The following is a 20,660-nucleotide window of genomic DNA, read 5'->3' as shown; positions in this document are numbered from 1 at the left end:
TTCATAAATTCCCACTTTTGAAAAATGCTTATAATTTTCTTCTACCTTACAGTATTGTCTTCATGAGGAGTATGAGACAGTGTTTGAGATCTGAGATGATACATACTTTAACCTCTTTCTTTTCTGTGTCCCTCCTCTAATAGAAGCCAGATGCTCATTAAACTCTTTCTGGTTAAACAGAACTTCTATGATAAGAGCCTCTCTTTATACCCAGAAGCCCTCCTCGGAGGTTTAGACTCATCATGACAAGACTTTGCAACCTTCCTCTATCTGGAAGGAAGTACCACCATGCAAGCCTCTTGAATTTATGATTCTTAGATACATGTCCTAATTGGCTAGAAATGAATCAACTTGTGTCACACAGCTGCTTCTATTAAGGGATGGACAAGACAAGGCCAAAGCATTACAATGGTAGCTACATAGAACATTTCTTTCATTATTCATTCTTTTGTTTGCATTTTGAGATAGAATCTCATTTCATAACCCAGGTTAGCCTCAAATTCTTCATCTTCCTGCCTCAGCCTTCTTTTTTATTATTAATAAGTTTTTTTATTGTGAAAATGCTGTACAGAGGGGTTACAACTACATGAGCAAGATAATGAGTACATTTCTTATGAAGCATTGTTTCTTCCTCCTTTGTTTTTCCCTTACCATCCCTGCCCTCTCATCTCCACAACTACACTTGCAACCCCCCCCACCCCTGACCCCCGGCCCTGCTTCAGCCTTCTGAGCTGTGGGATTTCTAGGCCTGTCGCTCAGTCATGTAATCTCTTGCTGCCCCAAGTGAAAGAAAGAATCCTGCCAAGAACCCTAACAAGACCAGAGCACAAGTCTCCCAAAGACATTGGGAAGTTCCGTACTATTTGTTATCAGTAAAAGTAGGGTAGTCAGCTATATGAGAAAATTAAAAGCTTGGAGGCCTGTTGAGCATCACTTACTTGGTTTTGCTTTGACAGATTTCTCATCACCTTTGTAAGTGACAAAGACACATATCCATGGGTTGGATATCTTTGTGCAATCCTCTTGTTTGCTGTGACTCTCATTCAAACTTTCTGCCTTCAGTATTATTTTCAATTGTGTTTCATTCTGGGAATGAGTGTACGGACAACCATCATGGCTTCTGTATATAAGAAGGTAAGCAGAATGTGTCAAGTATCACCAAGAAAATCCCCCTAGCATGAGCATTGCCAGATGTAATGATACAGAGGCAGAAAGAGGTAATAAGTTGAACAAATGTAACCCTGGTCCTCACCAAGTATAAATCTAGTAGAAAATAGAAAAATAAATTATTGCTCATTGTGATTAAGGGGTAAGCATAAAATATTATAAATGTACACAGGATGAATTATTTATTTCAAAATTAGAAGTGAGAATAGTTTTCTCAGAAGTTACATTTAAGAACTAAAAGATAGGGGCTGGGAAGGTGGCTCAGTGGTAGAGCGCTTGCCTTGCATGCATGAGGCCCTGGGTTCAATTCCTCAGCACCACATAAGCAAAAAGAAAAAAGCTGGAAGTGGCACTGTGGCTCAAGTGGTAGAGTGCTAGCCTTGAGCTGATGAGCTGAGGGACAGGGCCCAGAGTTCAGGCCCCATGACCAGACCACCCCCCCCCCCAAAAAAAAAAAAAAGAATTTAGCCGGGCGCCGGTGGCTCACTCCTGTAATCCTAGCTACTCAGGAGGCTGAGATCTGAGGATCGCGGTTCAAAACCAGCCCCGGCAGGAGAGACCATGAGACTCCTATCTCCAATAAACCACTAGAAAACCGGAAGTGGTGCTGTAGCTCAAGTGGTAGAGCGCTCTCCTTGAGCTGAAGAGCTGAGGGACAGTGCCAAAGCCCAGAGTTCAAGCCCCACAACCATCAAAAAAAAAAAAAAAGAACTAAAAGATAAATGAGAGTTGCAGGGGGAGGAATATGGGTGTAAATAGGCCGAAAGAGTTGTCGATGATGAGAAAACACTGTGTAATGTTTGGAAGCAAGAAGTCACAAGGTTTTTTTGTTTTGTTTTGTTTTTGTTTTTTGGAAAACTTATGTCCAAATGAAGCTTATCCTTCCATTGTATTCTCACTTCCAGAGTTCCTCCATCTACTCCTCAGTATCCTTGGCCTTACCAATGGGTCCAAATCTCTCTTTATCTTTAGGCACTGACCCTATCCAACTTGGCTAGGAAACAGTACACCATCGGAGAAACAGTGAATCTGATGTCTGTAGACGCCCAAAAGCTCATGGATGTGACCAATTACATGCACTTGGTGTGGTCAAGTGCTTTGCAGATTTGCTTGGCTATCTTCTTTCTGTGGAGAGAGTTGGGACCTTCTGTCTTCGCAGGTGTTGGAGTGATGATTCTCCTAGTCCCAGTTAATGGAATACTGGCTACCATGAACAGAAATATTCAGGTAAAGAAACATCCTGGAAATCTATGCTTTTGTAAGCATCTAAAATGCTTGCTCTACTAATTCTTAGGAAGTTTGGCAAGGAAAACTGATAGAAGGCTTTCGGTCATCCCAAAGATACCTGGCTTTCTCTATTTCCCTTTTTCAGCTTTTGACCACTCTTAGGACTCACATGCTTTTATCTTCATTCATGTTAAAGGGAAGAGCCTAGTTGAAGAGGAAAGGGCTGCTCTAGAAACCTGGTACATATTCTTCCACTGGCTGTGATGAGATGCCCTCAAAATAGTTATTTATTTGATTATGACTCTCCATCATAGCGCTACTAACCAGCCTTACAGAGCTGGTGAGTGATCCAAATCTCTGACTCAGTCCTAGCAATCACCTGCTACTGCCAGTGATAGGAATCCATACAGACAGCCCTTGGCACAGCCAGGATTCATAGTTTGGGTGCGCTTAACAGTATATATGATATCTAGACTTGCTTTGCCCTTATTTATTTACAAATAATTGTTTTTAAAATATTTATTGCACATCTTACTTTTTCTGAGAACACAACAACAAATTAGACAAAGCTCCTGTATTCATGGGTCTTATGTTCTTAGGGGTGGAGAAGCAGGCAATAAGCAAAGAAGAAAAATACCATACCATGAGAAATACTATAGATGGACCTGAGTATAAAATGCGAATGAGTAGACGGTTGTGTTTTATTGGCAGTCTTCCTCTGTGAAGAGAGCATTTAAATTAAGCTCCGAATGACACATTATGACTGTGAAGGTGTTAGTCTTGGGAACTGCAAGGAAAAAACAACCTAAGAAGAGAGTATAGTTAGCGAAAGACTGAAGAGCAGAAGCAAGCTTGACATCTCCAGGGATAAGAAGAAGATAAGGTTGGTTTAAGCAGAGTAGACAAAGGGAGGAGTTGGTGAGAAACAAATGCCATCACAGGACACCTCAAGTTCTGACTGAGAGCCACAAGTACCCACCAAGGCTTAGCATCTGCAAAAAACTTGAACCCTCTCCCATGGAAGTATGTTTTGTTTTTGTTTTGCTTTTTCCTGACAGGTCAAAAATATGAAAAATAAAGACCAACGTTTAAAGCTCATGAATGAGATGCTCAGTGGAATCAAGGTAAGAAGCCAAATGGAAACACTCCTGTGTGTGCACTGTCAGAAGCAGTGGATGTCTTGGCCTTAACAAACCCTAGTAGAGGTTGCTTCTTGGCCTTCTATGTGTAATATGACTCCTGATCTAGCTACCCAAGAGCTCCCTGTTTCTCTTCTATCCTTCTCAACCTTCTATTGAGCCTTAATTTCTATTTATTTATCCTAAATATCTTGATTCTTTTCGTTTTTAACTTTTAATGTAGAAAAATTTTAGGCATACACAGAAGTAAGGATGGTCCTATAATGAATGTATTACCCTGTCCCAGATATTATTAGCCTAACTAGTTTCATCTATATGCTCACTTCACAGCTACAGACTGTTTTAAAGCAAATCTCAGATATCTTACCATTTCATTCATAAGTATTTGTATATGTATCCAAAAGAAAGACTTCCTTTCTAACATAACTACAATACCATTTTCACACCTAAAATATTAACAACCAATCTATGATCTCACCAATTTTTTCTTTTAAAACGGTTAATTTTAAAAATGATGTAAAAAATTTCCACACATAGCATTTAGTGGATATTGTTTTTAATCTACAACCCCTATCATATTGAAAGATAAATTATTTGTCTTGTTTCCTGTACATCCTGTAAAATGGTGGTTAGATCTGGAGGCTTCATTAGAGTCAGACTTTTTTTATTTTGGGGAGGAGGTTACTTTAAAGAAGGGCCTAGTGTTTTCAAACAACAATAATGACTTTCAGTGAGTCTAAGTATTGTCAGCCTGGACTAGTCGTACAGCTAGAACAGTGCTTTATGACTCTACCAACACATGGCAGTCACTCTGACATTTGTAAAACTATGGGATTGAGGCTGTACTCTGAGCGGCTCTAAGGGGAAAGCTGAGAGTAAAAGATGTAAACATGGAAAAAATACATTTTGAATGACCTTCTGAGTGTAGGGTCTAGGTATCCATTTTTTTAAGTTTCTATATAATTCTAACATGCAGTCAAGGTCAAAAACCAGGGTTGTATGAATTTTATGATCACTGCCTAGATATATTTTTTCATTAGGTGTTCCAAAAGGCTGGAATTTTTAATATTTCAATGCAGTTACTCCTCTGTATTGATTATATAGATTAGATGGTTTTTTAATAAAATCATATTGATTAACTATATTTCTATAAAGAATTCTGTAGTTAGTTTACAAAAGTGAAGTTTGTAGAGGAAAGGCAAAATATGTTCCTCTTTATCCTGCATGCCTTCTTCTACCTTCCTGCTACTTCCCAGGTTTTATTTTATTTTTTTGTTTGTTTGTTTTTGCCGGTCTTGGGCTTGAACTCTGGGCCTGGGCACTGTCCCTCAGCTCTTCAGCTCAAGGCTAGCACTCTACCAGTTGAGCCACAGCACCACTTCTGGCTTTTTCTGCTTATGTGATGCTGAGGAATGGAACCCAGGGCCTCATGAATGCAAGGCAAGCACTCTACCACTGAGCCACCTTCCCAGCCCTTTCCCAGATTTTAAAATAAAACATCCTTGAATTTCAAGCTAGGGATATGGCTCAAATCATAGAGTGCTTGCCTAACAAGTGTGAGGCCTTGTATTCAAACTCCAGTACTGCCAAAAAAAAAAAAGAGAAACCCTGCGTTTAAAGTCCAATACTGCCAAAAAAAACAACAACAACAACAACAACAAAAAAAAAAACTTCAAATAATGATGATGATGATACTTTAAAAGATGACCAAGGTGGCTCAGTGGTAGAGCACTTGCCTTGCATGCCTAAGGCCCTGGGTTCAATTCCTCAGCACCACATAAGCAAAAAGAAAAAAGCCAGAAGTGGCACTGTAGCTCAGGGGTAGAGCACTAGCTTTGAGTTGAAGAGCTGAGGGACAGTGCCCAGGCCCAGAGTTCAGGCCCCAAGACTGGTTCTAAAAAAAAAAAAAGAAAAAAAGAAAACAATTATGCCTTTGGGGCTGGGAAGGTGGCTCAGTGGTAGAGCGCCTGCCTTGCATGCATGAGGCCATGGGTTCGATACCTCAGCACCACATAAGCAAAAAGAAAAAAAGCCGGAAGTGATGCTGTGGCTCAAGTGGTAGAGTGCTAGCCTTGAGCTGAAGAGCTGAAGGACAGCGCCCAGGCCCAGAGTTCAAGCCCCACGACCGGACCAAAAATAAATAAATAAATAAATAAATAATAAAAGATGACCAAACTGGGCAGTAATGGCTCATGACTATAATCCTAGCTACTCAGGAGGCTGAGATCTGAGAATTGTGGTTCTAAGCCAGACCAAGCAGAAAAGTCTGTGCTCCAATTAGCCATTAAAAAAGAAGATAAAGCTAGAAATAAAGCTGTGGCTCAAGTAGTGGAGTGCTACCCTTGAGCAAAAAAAGCTCAGGGATAGTGCCCAGGCCCTGAATTCAAGCCCCAGGAGTAGGACTTAGAAAAAAAATGACCAGTAAGTTTTTTACTTTAAAATTAATGAGTGGATTTTTAACATTTCAGTAAGTTTCTTGAAAGTAAAACAGAGATCCTTGTTACCTTCCTGACATTTCTCAACTCACACCTCTGGATACGCATTTTCTTTCTTTTGGTCAGTTGTGGGACTTGAACTCAAGGCCTGGGAGCTGTCCCTGAGAATTTTGCTCAAGGGTAACATTCTACCACTTTGAATCTCAGCACCACTTCTGGTTTTCTGGTGGTTAATTGGAATTAAGAGTCTCAGGCTTTCCTACCCCAGCTGGCTTCAAACTGTGATTCTCAGATCTCAGCCTCCTGAGTACCTACGATTATAGTGTGAGCCACCAGCACCCAACTATCTCTTTTTCTTAATGTGGAAAAATTAAAGGAAAGCTCTGGTTTTGAATTTCAGCCACTTGCTAGTCTGGTGAGTTGGAGCAAGTTACTTAGCTTCTCTCAATGTATTTCTTCATTTTTTAAAATAGAGACAATAGCTTTATGCAAGTAGAGAGACTCATATTGGTTTGCCCAGAACTTTCCAGGTTTTAATACATACAGCCCAGTATCCTGGTAATGCCTCTTGGCTAGTCAAACAGGACAATTTACTATAAATATTAAGACAATGTATGTAGAATGTTTCATATATAGCAGGTTGTAAACAGATACAAGGTACCAGTCATCATTCCTGATAGCCTGGGTATCTACTACCATCCCCCACATTCTAGAAAACATATCCTTAAAACATGGGTGGAATGGGTGTGCCTGGGATGCTCTCTGAGCAACAATATGAGATGTGCTCTTTTCTAATCTTTTAGATCCTGAAATACTTTGCTTGGGAACCTTCATTTAAAGACCAGGTTTCCAACATTCGGAAGAAAGAGCTCAAAAACCTGCTGGCCTTTGGTCAGCTACAGAGTATAATGATATTCCTCTTACAATTAGCTCCAGTCCTGGTGAGTAGCAGAGCAGTCAATGCACTGTGTTGTTTTTGAATTTTGGCCAGCTTCCGTATTTATTGTATTTATTTAAGGTATTTATGTAGGCCTGATCTGAATATCCAGGTAACTTATCCCCACTCTTCAGACTCCTATGTCATTACCCCAAGTTTGTGATCCCAACTCGAGTTCTACCCTCATATACAGTTTAGTAGTCCAGTAGCCAAGAACAAGCTTTCAGGATGTTCAGAATGAATATGGTCTCCGAGAATGTAGTATCTGCCATTTGCATGGTAGAACTTCTTTGGTTGATCTGTAGTAGAAGGAGCCAGAAGACCTGAACTCTGGTTCTGGTTCTAGTAATCCATTAATTGACTTTGTCACCTTGAGCATCAGCCACATGAGGAGGTTGGAAAATTTCTATTGTTCCTCCAAACTCTGGTACATAATGTTCCTAAAACTTAGCAGAAGGCTATGTAGATCTTTTTGGTAATAAATTGCTCATGACCTTGCTCTTTGCAGGTGTGTGTGGTCACATTCTCTGTTTACGTTCTGGTGGATAGCAACAATATTTTGGATGCAGAAAAGGCCTTCACCTCCATCACCCTTTTTAATATCCTGCGCTTTCCCCTGACTATGCTTCCCATGTTGATCTCGGCCATGCTCCAGGTACATGGGAACTCCATTGCCTATTTCTTAGCTCTGGCTAAAAGCCTCAGTCCAGAATGACTGCCTTATTATATACCATGTCTCACTTTTGCTAGTGAACTTTTGATGAGAGAGTTCTGTTGGGTCTCTGGAGACCAGTGGTTTGATCTTAGTAACACCACAAGCTCTTTGAACCCAGTTTATCTGACTGTAAACTGAAAATAATCTTGCAAACTTCATCTACCTCACAGGGGTCCAATTTTGTAAAAGCATTTAATGAGATGGTTAGAATTAGTTCTTGTGTTGAGAACATTTCTAAGCCCTTTCCTGAGCTCGGTTTCTCCCACAGTTTTTTAAGACTCTCAAAGTGTTGATTATAATACTAGGCAAAATTTAAACAAAGGGAAGAAAAGAACACTCTTTTTGCATAAACCCATGTGGCAGTAAACTTGGGAACCTTAAGCTGTCAGAAAGTGAGCTCAGAAAGTCTTGGATGGACCAGAGGAAATGTCTGGGTTCTGCAAACTGAGCACAGTCACTGAGACAAACCATAGAGCAGACCTCAGGAGAAGTTCACAAAACAGGACAGACTGGTGAAAGGCCAGAATGATGTAGTGGAGGGTCGCAGAGAGGGGAAGGGCAACCTGCGTTTATTCTAGAGATGGCTACATTGAGACAGCTCTAGCCATAGGAAGGTTCACTCCTTTGGTCAATAAAGAAACCATATATTGCCAGGCACTAGTGCCTCACACCAAAAATCGTAGCTAATCAGGAGGCTGAGAATGAGGATCATGGTTAGAAGGCAAAAAAGCAAAAAAGGCCTCAAGAAACTTTTATCTCCAATTAACTAAATACCAGAAGTAGAGCTGTGGCTCAAAGCAGTAGAGTGCTAGCACTGAGCAAAAAAGAGCTCAGGGAGGGCTTAGTGGTAGAGTGCTTGAATAGCATGGATAAAGCCTTGGGTTTGATTCCTCAGTACCATATAAACAGAAAAAGCCAAAAGTGATGCTGTGACTCCAGTGGTAGAGCAAAAGAAACTCAGGGACAGCTCCCAGGCCCTTAGTTCAAGTCCCACAACTGCCCTTAGTTCAAGCCCCACAACTGACAAGCAAGAAAGAAAGAAAGAGAAAGAGAGAATAAAGAAAAAGAGGAAGGAAGGCAGGAAGGAAGGCAGGAAGGCAGGAAGGAAGGAAGGAAGGAAGGAAGGAAGGAAGGAAGGAAGGAAGGAAGGAAGGAAGGAAGGAAGATGTTGTTGGGAGCCAGTGGCTTATGCCTGTATTCCTAGCTAGGATCATGGTTCAAAGCCAGCCAGGCAGACAAACCCAGGAGGGTCTTACCTCCAATTAATTATGAAAAAGACTAAAATGGTACTGTGGCTCAAATTGGTAGCACATTTGCCTTGAGCACTAAAGCTCAGCGACAGTGCCCAGGCTGTGAGTTGAAGCCCAGGACCAGCAGAAGGAAAGAAAGAAAAAGAAAGAAAGAAAGAAAAAGGAAGGAAAGAAGGAAAGAAAGAAGGAAGGAAAGAAGGAAGGAAGGAAGGAAATAAAGAGAAAGAAAAGAAAAAGAAAGCAGGCAAGAAAAGAAGGGAGGGAGGGAAGAAAAAACAATATGCTCTTTTTAAATAATTTGTTACATAGATAGTAAAAGCAAGGTCAGAAAAGGTGACAGTGCCCTACATTCTTGAACCAAAAGGAGTAAGGTGATGGAACAGCCCAGGTATCAGAGCACTCTGTTTCTGAGGAACTGATCCATGGCACAGCTAATGGTTTTACAGTCTAGGGAAGGGACAGGTGGAAAGCCCTAATACATCATCAGAGACTTGTTGGCTACAAGGAACCATCTGAAGACAGCTTCCCTGGGAGATGGGAAAGCCAGTGAAAACCATCCTTTAGAAGCTCCTTAGAAACCTCTTAGGTTCTCATGTTCTAGGGGCAGAGGGTGTTCTGGCAACACTTATGTAAACTGTAGCTTAAGCTTTGGCCAATTCCTGTAGTATCCCAGTCATAGCCCAGTTAGAACACTGGATATGTCTTCAAGGCATGGAGTCCATCTAATAAGAATACAAAAGAGCTCAGTTACTAGAAGTAGGTAAAAGTTGGGAGTTTGTCTTATAAAAAGTCATGGCGTGGCTTGTGGAAATAGAGCCCAAAACTAAAGAGAAATATCAGTAGAGTTGAACTTGTTGAGTTTTGTGAAGGCCTGAAATGGTGTCTTAATTTCCTTCTATGCCGGCTAGGTTGGCTTCAGGGCTGTGTGTTTGAGTCTGGTAGGGGTCTGGAGTTTCAACTGTGGCAATGGCAAACCATGGATGATGACAGAGACAAAAATCCTTCCCCCATTCATGTTTGTTTCTGGATTTTTCTTTTGTTCTTGAGATACTTTGTTTTCTTCTCCAGGCCAGTGTTTCTATAGATCGGCTAGAGAAGTACTTTGGGGGAGATGACTTGGACACATCTGCCATTCGACGTGTCTCCAATTTTGGTAAACAAATTTGGAAGTTGCTTCCCAAAAAGATTTTTAGTGATGGTATCAGGATTTTGATATATTAGCCAGGTGCCAGTGGTTCATGCCTGTAACCAACCCAGGCAGAACAGTCCCTGTGAGACTCTTATCTCCAATAAACTACTCAGAAAAAGCCAGAAGTGGCACTGTGGCTCAAGTGGTAGAGAGCTAGCCTTGAGCACAAAGAGGCTCAGGGACAGTACCCAGGCTCTGAGTTCAGGCCCCAGAACTGGCAAAAAAAAAAAAAAAGGAGGGGTGAGGAGCTAGGGGATTAGTCTTGCATCTATGCTTATATAATAAGTTTAGCTTAAATTGTGTGTTCACCTAGAACAAATTACTTAGCAAGCTTGCTAAGCAAAGCTGTGCCAGCTTTTCTGAGTATAAGAGGAATACGACAAAGGTTCCAAAAAGCAGAAATGATGACTCCAGGAGGGAGGATTCATACAGATTAGATAACAGAGGGATGTACTTCAGATACCTGTAAGCAGAAATCCTGACTACTAGTTTAGGAGTTCTGGATTAAAAATGACTTTATATGCAGGCTAGTTCTAGTCTCAGACCTTTCATTTGTCCTCTGTTAGTGTAGGAGCAGCACGTAGCAGATGTGATCTTAGGGGGGAACAAAGGAAGTCAAGACATATGCAGGTTGAAGAAGAGCTGACATGTAGAAATCTACATGTGACTAAAAGAGGGGATTTTTTTTTTTCAACAGACAAAGCAGTACAGTTTTCAGAGGCCACCTTTACCTGGGACCGAAATTTGGAAGCTTCAGTCCGAGAGTGAGTTGCCTTCATAACATCCTGCTTTTGGATTCTGTCTTTAGGATTCTGTTTGCCTGTACTGTTCTGAGAGAATTCCTTGTAAAAGAACACCTAGGAAAACAAACTCTTTGTGTGTGTGTGTGTGTGTGTGTGTGTGTGTGTGTGTGTGTGTGTGGGTGTGGGTGTGGGTGTGTGTGTGTGCACATACACATGTAGGCTAGATCCAGAAGGATGAGCTGAGAGCAAAAATTCTATGCCTCTGTCCCTAGTGGTTATATTTGTCACTCTTCTTTCTTCCTTTCAAGTCATAGAATCAGCCTACAACTCTTTATTCACTAAGCAATCCATTCACTAAATTTATTCATTCATAGTATTAAGAACTTTGAGATCTGGCTTTTCTCCCAAGATTGAACAATGGGAGCTGCCTCTCTAAAATGCAGCTTCAGATCTGGAGTTTCACATCAAAATAACCCATCTGTAAGACCCATCACATAGGCCCCTCTTCCATTTGACAGATGTGTTGATCTAAGCCAGGCCTCTCTTGCCACGCTGCTGCACACAGGATGCCTCTTGAACACTGTGTATAATGGATATCCCCTGGGCACATCACAGAGCATACTCAGAGCCTGAGCAGCTATGTCTTCCTTTCTCCACACCTAGTATACCCTATTGTCTTAGAAAATCAGAGAAATAACTTGAGCTACTCTTGAAAACCCCATCTTCATTTTCTTCACAAACATGTCTGTCTTTCAGTGTGAACCTGGACATTATGCCAGGCCAGTTGGTGGCTGTGGTGGGCACCGTTGGCTCTGGGAAATCCTCCTTGATGTCAGCCATGCTGGGAGAAATGGAACATATCCAATCCTCCTTGATGTCAGCCATGCTGGGAGAAATGGAACATATCCATGGTCATATCACTATCAAGGTAAAAGGGAAAACCAATAATACTTCTGACCTTCAACTATGGACCACTTAGTGCCATTTCCTAATTTGGGATAAGATGTTAGTAGACAAACCCTTGAAGATACCTGGTGGCATTGTGACCTATAGCTTCTCTGCCCCATCCTATATAATCAGGCTTAAATAGTCAGAGTTCATGGGTAGGAACTAAAAATATGTATTTTATTGAGCTCCCTAGATGATTTTTACATGCTATTCTTATATACTAAAATGTAAGAAGTATTAACTGCAGATGCTATTTTCAAAGTATAGGCTTTGCTGCTAAGTCTATTTATGTGTTTCTGGAAACTTTGCACTCTGCAATAACAAGATTACAACAACTGAAAGTAAAAACTTAACTTTAGCTAGGCATCAGGGCTCACCCCTGTAATCCTAGCTACTCAGGAGACTGAGATCTGGGCAGGAAAGTTCATGAGACTCATCTCTGATTAACCACCAAAAATTGGAAGTGGAACTGTGACTCAAGAGCAAAAAAGCTCATGGACAGTGCCTAAGCCCTGAGTTCAAGCTCCAGATCTGGCACAAAAACAAATAAACAAACAAAAAAAACCTTATAATGAGAGTACCAACGAAAATAGTACCAACCATGACCATAGTTATAACAATACCAACAGTGGTGTTATAAATTGAATAGTGGTATTTACAACTAGGCCTGGGTTTCTTACTTCCTCCTTTAAGGGTTAGACTTCTAATACAAAGGCCTGATGTAAAATGTTGACTTCTTTATGAATCACTTGTTATTTGTTTTTTAACACAAGAGAAAAACATTTTCATGGCATCTTCGTCTCTCTGATCTCCAGAGAGATAAATTTAGAGGAAATTATAGGTTCTTTTGAGTTGTTAATTCAGCTACTACTTGCACCAAAAGAGGCAAGTCTATAGATTTTCAGCTTTTTTTTTTTTTTTTTTGCCATTGCTGGGGCTTGAACTCAGGTCCTGGGCACTGTCTCTGAACTTCTTTTACTCAAGGCTAGCACTCTACCTTTTGAGTCACAGTGATGCTTCCAGTTTTTTCTGTTTATGTGGTACTGAGGAATCAAACCCAGGGCTTCATGTATACAAGGCAAGCACTCTACCTTTAAGCCACATTCCCAGCCCAATTTTCAGCTTAAAAAAAAAGATATTTATAAATTGCTAAGATTTTCTTTCTTTCTTGGAAGTACTGGGTTTGAACTTGTTTAACAGATACTCTACCACTTCAGTTATCTTTTTTTTTTTTTTTTGTCAGTTGTGGTGCCTGAACTCTGGGCCTGGGCACTGTCCCTCAGCTCTTCAGCTCAAAGCTAGTGCTCTACCACTTAAGCCACAGTGCTACTTCCACCTTTTTCTGCTTATGTGGTGCTGAGGAATTGAACTCAGGGCCTCATGCATGCAAGGCAAGCACTCTACCACTGAGCCACCTTCCCAGCCCTCAGCTATCTTTATAAAGAAAAAGGTTGCCTTATATTACTTTATGTTGATTTGTTCAGCAAAATCTTAAGAAACATCTCTTCCACATTGTAATTATCTTCTTCACTATTTGCTAATCTCTAAGGAGCTAATTTGCACTTTAAAAACACATAAGAAAAGACAGCAGATTTAACTTTGTATAACTCTTGGAAAGCTTTCTGATGCCAACTCATAACTGAGTTCTTTCTTTCTCTTTTCTTTTTCTTTTTTGTCAGTCATGGGGCTTAAACTTATGGTCTGGACTCTATCTCTAAACTCTTTTGCTCAAGGATAGCACTCTACTACTTTGGGTCATAGCAGCTCCACTTCTGGCTTTCCAATGGTTAATTGGAGATAAGAGTCTCACAAACTTTTCTATCTGGGCTTGAAAACACCATCCTCACATCTCAGTAGCTACTATCCTGAGTAGCTAGGATTACAGGCATGAGCCAAAAGCACCTGGCTTTGAGTTCTTTCTTAAATACATGTATATGACAGTCTCTCTCTCTCTCTTTGAATTTGCTTTGTGTAGCTCTTGGTGTCCTGATTCCAACCTCCTAGAATTTGCTGCCTAATGATTTATAACATGTTGTGAAAGTATTAACATTGTTGAAGTCACAGTAAACTCATTGGGTTTGATGAAAAACATCATATAGAAGCACCATGCACATTCTCCTTCTGGTTTTCAGGATCATGGCAAGAAAATGATATAAAGTGAGGATGGGGGTACTAATGGTGAATAGAGGATTGATTCTTCCTGGTTAATTATTAAGCACATTAAGAAATATCAGATGCTTAAGCAACCTGAAACATAGCTTTTCAAACCTAAGATCTATTTGTCCCTCCCTTTTTCTGCCATCTCATCTGTCACTCTTCATTTCTGGAGGTCCCATTGTTGTGTGGTATGATTCTTTTCCATCTAGGGCACTACAGCCTATGTCCCTCAGCAGTCCTGGATTCAGAATTGCACCATAAAGGACAACATCCTTTTTGGATCTGAGTTCAATGAAGAAAGATACAAGCAAGTTCTGGAGGCCTGTGCTCTCCTCCCAGACTTGGAAATATTGCCTGGAGGAGACATGGCTGAGATTGGAGAGAAGGTACTTGGGACACAAAGAGGCACTGAGGGGTGAAGACATGAGAAAGTACTCAGGGGAACATAGTTAGCCAATTTTGGTACTCAGGTTTAGAACAAACATCAAAAAAGTGTTTGTACTGTTATGATATTTTGTGTAAATGACTCAGAACTTTGCAACTTAGTACCTGAAGACAAATACAGGAACTGTGTAACCTGAATCAGAGGTAACAGCAAATACAGGAACTGTGTAACCTGAATCAGAGGTAACAGCAAAGAACCTGAGAGGCTGTCACTGGCCCACGGTTGACTTGTGTTTTTAAATATCTTTTAAAAATAGATTAATAACTATGTTGCATCATTATATAAATATAGCACAGTTTACTTAGAAACTGCTGATTACTATATGTATTTAGAAAAACTTCATCCTTCTTCAGTATTAAAAACGAATGTAGCAATCTTTAGGAGACAAGGATCTTGATGCTGGAAAACCAATGAAGACACAATTCTAGAGTGATTTTGTTCATTAATTCAGCCTACATTATTGAACAAGTACTGTGTGACAGACACCAGTTTAACTGCAAAGTAGAGAAAACCTTGGCATAGCCCTACACCATCATGGAGAGGGAAGCAGCAAAAATATTAGCTATGTAAAGGATAGGATAGTAAATGGCTAAATTGGTCATACCTTATATTATTAGGCTTTGAATCAAACTTATTTTTGATATAAAGAAATTTATGAGATTTTTTTAAATTCCCGGATATTTTATCAAGGCAAATTTACCCTTGTTACACTTCCATATTAAACTCTAGAGGTGGAAGGGTTGGGAAGGTGGCTCAGTGGTAGACCGCTTGCCTTGCATGCATGAGGTCCTGGGTTCGATTCCTCAGCACCACATAAGCAAACAGAAAAAAGCCAGAAGTGGTGCTGTGGCTCAAGTGGTAGAGCACTAGCCTTGAGCTGAAGAGCTGAGGGACAGCGCCCAGGCCCAGAGTTCAGGCCCCACGACTGCCCCCCCCCCAAAAAAAAAACTCTAGAGGTGGGATTAGGGAATATTTTAATAGAAATTGTTTTCTTCTTCAGGGTATAAATCTCAGTGGTGGTCAGAAGCAACGGATCAGCCTGGCCAGAGCTGTCTATCAAAATTCAGACATCTATATTCTTGACGATCCTCTGTCAGCTGTGGATGCTCATGTAGGAAAACATATTTTCGATAAGGTCTTGGGTCCCAATGGCCTTTTGCATGGCAAGGTAAGAAATCATTTAATGATGAAGCTGTCTTCATCACAGTCCCTCCAATGAGTGTAAGGAGGTAGGACTCACACCCATCTCCCTGAGCAGTTAGTGAGCACTTGTCATCCTGACACAGATTTTCTTGTTTTTCTCTTTCCCCTGGCTCCTGAGGAGATACAAGGTCAGGCTGTTTCCCTTGGAGACTATCCGATGAAGGCTCCCATCTTGAGGTCATGGCTTAGGCTGTAATTGGCTAATTTATGGCTCTGACATTGAGCTTCTTATGATGATTGATTATGAATAAAAAAGTACCTTTGAGCAGGTGCTGGCAGTGTTGCCTTTACGTTTTCTTTTCCTTTCTTTCTTTCTTCCTTCCTTTCTTCCTTCCTTTCTTTCTTTCTTTCTTCTTTCTTTCTTTCTCTTTCTCTTTCTCTCTCTTCTTCTTCTTTTTTTTTGTCAGTCATGAGGCTTGAACTCTGGGCTAGGGTGCTGTTCCTGAGCTCTTCAGCTCACGGTGAGCACTCTACCGCTTGAGCCGCAGCACCACTTCTGGTTTTCTAGTGGTTAATTGGAGATAAAAGTCTCACATACTTTCCTGCTTCGGCTGGCTTTGAACCTTCTGGGCAGTTGTTTTTAGTACAGTTGGTCAGCTGGTAAGTGAAAAGCTAGCAGTGGAAAGAGGCAATTAGCCAGTTAGTTAGCTTTTTATAATGATTAGCATTGATCTCCAGAGACTTTCCTTAGCTCAACCTTTTTCTAAAAAAGGGACATGAAGAATAATGTGGGTAGGGTAAAACCTCATTGTCCTTGTTGGAAAATAACTAAGTAAATCCATGGATAATGTTTTAAGATGAGGTCCTGAAGGTGGGCACTGGTGGCTTACACCTGTAATTTTAGCTACCCAGGAGCTGAGATCTGAGGGTCGCAGTTTGAAGCCAGCCCAGGCAGGAAAGTCAGTGAGACTCTTACCTCAGAAAAGGCCAGAGGGGCTGGGAAGGTGGCTCAGTGGTAGAGCGCATGCCTTGCATGCCAGAGGCCCTGGGTTCGATTCCTCAGCACCACATAAGCAAAAAGAAAAAAGCCGGAAGTGGTGCTATGGCTCAAGTGGTAGAGCGCTAGCCTTGAGCTGAAGAGCTGAGGGACAGCGCCCAGGCCCAGAGTTCAGGCCCCATGACCGGACCCCGCCCCCCCCCCAAAAAAAGAAAAGGCCAGAAGTGGTGCTGAGGCTCAAGTGGTAGAGTGCTAGTCTTGAGCCAAAAAAGTTCAGGGACAGCACCCAGGCCCCTGAGTTCAAGCCCCAGGACTGGCACAAAAAAAAAATTAATAAATGGCTGGGCGCTGGTGGCTCACGCCTGTAATCCTAGCTACTCAGGAGGCTGAGATCTGAGGATCGCGGTTCAAAGCCAGCCCGGGCAGGAAAGACTGTGAGACTCCTATCTCCAATAAACCACCAGAAAACCGGAAGTGGCGCTGTAGCTCAAGTGGTAGAGCGCTCGCCTTGAGCTGAAGAGCTGAGGGACAGCGCCCAGGCCCAGAGTTCAAGCCCCACGACTGACAAAAAAAAAATAATAATAATAAATGAAGTGCTGGGAAGGAAAGAAGAAGTATAATAAATAAAGAAATCTGAGCCATATTTTGAAGGAAACCCCAGCATAACTTGACATATCTGCTTTAAGCCTTTTTAGAAGTATCTGGGGAAATGGTGGATGCAGGATAATCAGAACAACTTAATGTTATTTTTACAGACTCGACTTCTGGTTACACATAGCATTCACTTTCTTCCCCAAGTGGATGAGATTGTGGTTCTAGAAAATGGCACCATCTTGGAAAAAGGATCTTATAACACTCTGATAGCCAATAAAGGAGTGTTTGCTAAGAACCAGAAGCTTTTCATGAAACGTTTGAATCCTGAAGAAGAGGTCACAGGTATATATAAGAGGATCTGGAACAGGCTAGCATTTGGGGCATTGCAGAAAACTGTTTTCTACCTCCTGAACTGTTTGTTTCCATGAGCTAGATTTAGAAGTGAATTTAGTTCTGTTTTGCTGTAAACAATCAGAAATTGAAAATCTGTTTCCAGAATTAATTCTCTTAAGTCTATGTTTTTTGTCATGTGTGGCCACTGAAGTGATGTGGTGATGTGGTGGTCAGCTAATGATTAGACAGAGATTTCCTAAAAATACCTGGCACTAGGAAATCTCTCAGCCTTGTTCAGGAGCACTGTATGTTCAACAGCCTTCAACAGCCTGCTGCACAGTGCCAGAGTGTCGGCCAGAGGTGTGATGGGGGCCTTTTACACTCCTCCTTGGGCATGTGCAGAGCCCCACACACGTGTGTGGTGACCTCTATCAAAAGTAATTTACAGGGGCTGGGAAGGTGGCTCAGTGGTAGAGCGCTTGCCTTGCATGCTCAAGGCCCTGGGTTTGATTCCTCAGCACCACATAAGAAAAAAGCCAGAAGTGGCGCTGTAGCTCAAGTGGTAGAGCGCTAGCCTTGAGCTGAAGAGCTGAGGGACAGCGCCCAGGCCCAGAGTTCAGGCCCCATGACCGGACCCAAAAAAAAAAAAAAAAAAAAAGTAATTTGCAACCTAATGAGAAAGCAAAACAATAGTATTTTAATGCAATTGTTTTCATGGTAATCTATACAAATTGCAGTAGAAACATTGGAAGACTACTTAGTTCCTTCAATTAATATACTCCTGGAAGCCAGGAAAATATCAGGCTAACAGAGCCCTCTATAGGTATCTCATTCCCTAGGGGGTTTGTTTGTTTGTTTTTGTTTTTGTTTTTGCCAGTCCTGGGGCTTGAACTCAGTGTCTGGGCACTGTCCCTGAGCTTTTGCTCAAGGCTAGCACTCTACCACTTGAGGCTCAGCACTTGAGCGACAGCATCACTTCTGGCTTTTTCTGTGTATGTAGTACTGAGGAATCAAACCCATGGTTTCATGCATACTAGGCATCACTCTATCACTAAACCACATCGCAGCCCAATGTTTTTGATGTTTTTTGGTGTTTTTTTGTTTGTTTGTTTGTTTTGGTCATGGGGCTTGAACTCAGGGCCTGGGTGCTGTCCCTGAGCTCTTTTGTTCAAGGCTAGTGCTCACCACTTTGAGCCACAGTGGTGGCTTATTGGTGGTTAATTGGAGATAAGAGTCTCATGGACTTTCCTGCCTAGGCTGGATTTGAACCTCCGATCTCAGCCTCCTAAGTAGTTAGGAGGCACCAGTGCCCAGCTCCCAGTTTGTTTTTTTGTCATCTTATTTGCTACAATTATGGTCACCTCAGGCAGCTGTAATATTAACAGTTAATAGATGCTGACTGAGCTATCTCTGACTACGTGAAGTAGAGGCATGCCTTGTTAATGGAAATTTTCAGGGAATAGGTAACATAATGGTACTTATCCTGGGATTGGGCTTTTGGGGAGTTCTGAAACTATACTGTCCCATGAGAGGGCTGTTAGGCTGATAGTTTTCATGGCCAACCATGATTTTATGGCTGTTGTTTTTCTAGGCTACAGCAGCTGAAGAGAGGGGATGGAAAGGAGGCAGAGGAGATGGAAATAGGGTAATTTAAACTAATGTGAGGCATATTGTTCTTACCAAGATTCAGTTATGAAAAAGATCCTTCAGTTAAGGCAGACTTTTGGTTCATTAGATAATTTCATTTTTGTCAGTATTCATATCATCTTTTTGGAGATCCTTATTCTACCCTGTCCACTGATGCACCTGCTGAGTTTACATGTTATTTTGTTTTATTGTGTTTTTGGTATAAAGCTTTTAAGTGGTTTTAACTGATAAAAGTTTGTTAAGTCATTTAAACATCAAGATTAGCATTTTTTATTTACAGTAATCCCTAGTTAATTCTGAGAGAGATGACTTCTGTTCGTCTCCAGTAGTCCCAAAAGTTTAATTTTTTGTTGTTGTTATTGTTGGTCATGGGGCTTGAAATCTGGGCCTGGGTGCTGTCCCTGAGCTCTTCAGCTCAAGGTGAGTGCTCTACCACTTGAGCTACAGTACCACTTCCAATTTTCTGGTGGTTTATTGCAGATAGGAGTCTCACTGACTTTCCTGCCCGGGCTGGCTTTGAACCATGATCCTCAGATATCTTAGCCTCCTGAGTAGCTAAGATTACAGGCATGAGCCACTGGCGCCTGGCTCCTAAAGGTTCTTCTTTTTTTTTTTTTTTTTTTTTTTTTGGTCGTGGGACTTGAACTCTGGGCCTGGGTGCTGTCCCTCAGCTCTTCAGCTTAAGGCAAGCACTCTATCACCTGAGCCACAGCGCCACTTCCATCCTAAAGGTTCTTTACTGCTGTAAAGACTTATAAATATCCAGGAGTTTTCCTCTTCTTTGAATCATTTTCTCTTCAAGGGGAATATGCAACTATCTCTCCTTTGTCCTACAATTTCTTAGAAAGAATTTATACTAATAACTGGTATTTGTGGTATAAAATATTCTAGTCTATGTGTTTACTTGCTGAGCTCTCATAGGGCTGAGAGCACTTTGTGTTACTTCTCTGACCTCTAACCTGTCTCCTTAGTCAATGATGACAGTGAGGAAGAAGACAATGATGGTGAACTAATACCCAGTATGGAGGAGCTCCCTGAGGAATCCGCCTCCTTGACCTTGAAAAGAGAAAAGAGTCTCCGTCGAACCATGAGCCGCAGGTAGCCTATTTTTCCAGTGGCAGCCCACATGGCTGCCGTACTTGCACCTCTATGGACTCTCCAAGAGGGAAAAGACCCCCATGGATTCTTCTAGCTCTTCTTCTATATCCATTTAGGAGTGGGGGAAGGGTTAGGTTTGTGTCATCTTCCTATGGCCAAACGCTCTGTAATATACTTTGGTGCCCACAGGGTGACTGTAACATCTACCTGCAAGAAGCGACTTGGGAAATATCTGTGCTCAGAGAGCTTTCCTCTGTCTGCCTTTCAGCATTAGGTCCAGTAGCAAGCACCGGAAGTCCCTAAAAGACTCCTTGAAAACACGGAAGGCGAATGGCCTGAAGGAGAGGGAAGAACTAGTGAAAGGACAGAAACTAATTCAAAAAGAGTTCATGGAAACTGGAAAGGTGAGCACCACACACACACGCGCGCGCGCTCTGGGGTAATATGAAACTTGAAGTCTGAAATTTTAAATTTTAGTTGAAATTGCAATATAGCT

The 20,660-nt window shown here is 41.5% G+C and overlaps 1 protein-coding gene across 4 annotated transcripts in view; it reads left to right on the top strand.

The window, feature by feature from the left end:
• Abcc2 (ATP binding cassette subfamily C member 2) overlaps positions 1 to 20,660 on the top strand; it is a 53,713-nt gene that overhangs the window by 17,110 nt on the left and 15,943 nt on the right. For 3 of the 4 annotated variants that reach the window (XM_042689220.1, XM_042689219.1, XM_042689222.1), the window contains 13 exons: positions 957 to 1,134; positions 2,140 to 2,394; positions 3,453 to 3,518; positions 6,772 to 6,909; positions 7,414 to 7,560; positions 9,939 to 10,023; positions 10,757 to 10,823; positions 11,559 to 11,730; positions 14,117 to 14,293; positions 15,353 to 15,520; positions 17,248 to 17,428; positions 20,038 to 20,164; positions 20,433 to 20,568. In XM_042689220.1, coding sequence (XP_042545154.1) covers positions 957 to 1,134; positions 2,140 to 2,394; positions 3,453 to 3,518; positions 6,772 to 6,909; positions 7,414 to 7,560; positions 9,939 to 10,023; positions 10,757 to 10,823; positions 11,559 to 11,730; positions 14,117 to 14,293; positions 15,353 to 15,520; positions 17,248 to 17,428; positions 20,038 to 20,164; positions 20,433 to 20,568 — 1,897 coding nt within the window. The remainder of the gene's footprint in view (positions 1 to 956; positions 1,135 to 2,139; positions 2,395 to 3,452; positions 3,519 to 6,771; positions 6,910 to 7,413; positions 7,561 to 9,938; positions 10,024 to 10,756; positions 10,824 to 11,558; positions 11,731 to 14,116; positions 14,294 to 15,352; positions 15,521 to 17,247; positions 17,429 to 20,037; positions 20,165 to 20,432; positions 20,569 to 20,660) is intronic. The other variant, XM_042689221.1, reaches the window with a different exon arrangement.

The sequence above is a fragment of the Dipodomys spectabilis genome, unplaced genomic scaffold, assembly GCF_019054845.1.
Source record: "Dipodomys spectabilis isolate Male_0828 unplaced genomic scaffold, ASM1905484v1 ptg000125l, whole genome shotgun sequence".
Taxonomy (NCBI): Eukaryota; Metazoa; Chordata; class Mammalia; order Rodentia; family Heteromyidae; genus Dipodomys; species Dipodomys spectabilis.
The sequence above is the reverse complement of the archived record's forward strand: the minus strand, read 5'-3'. Positions and strand labels throughout refer to the sequence as shown.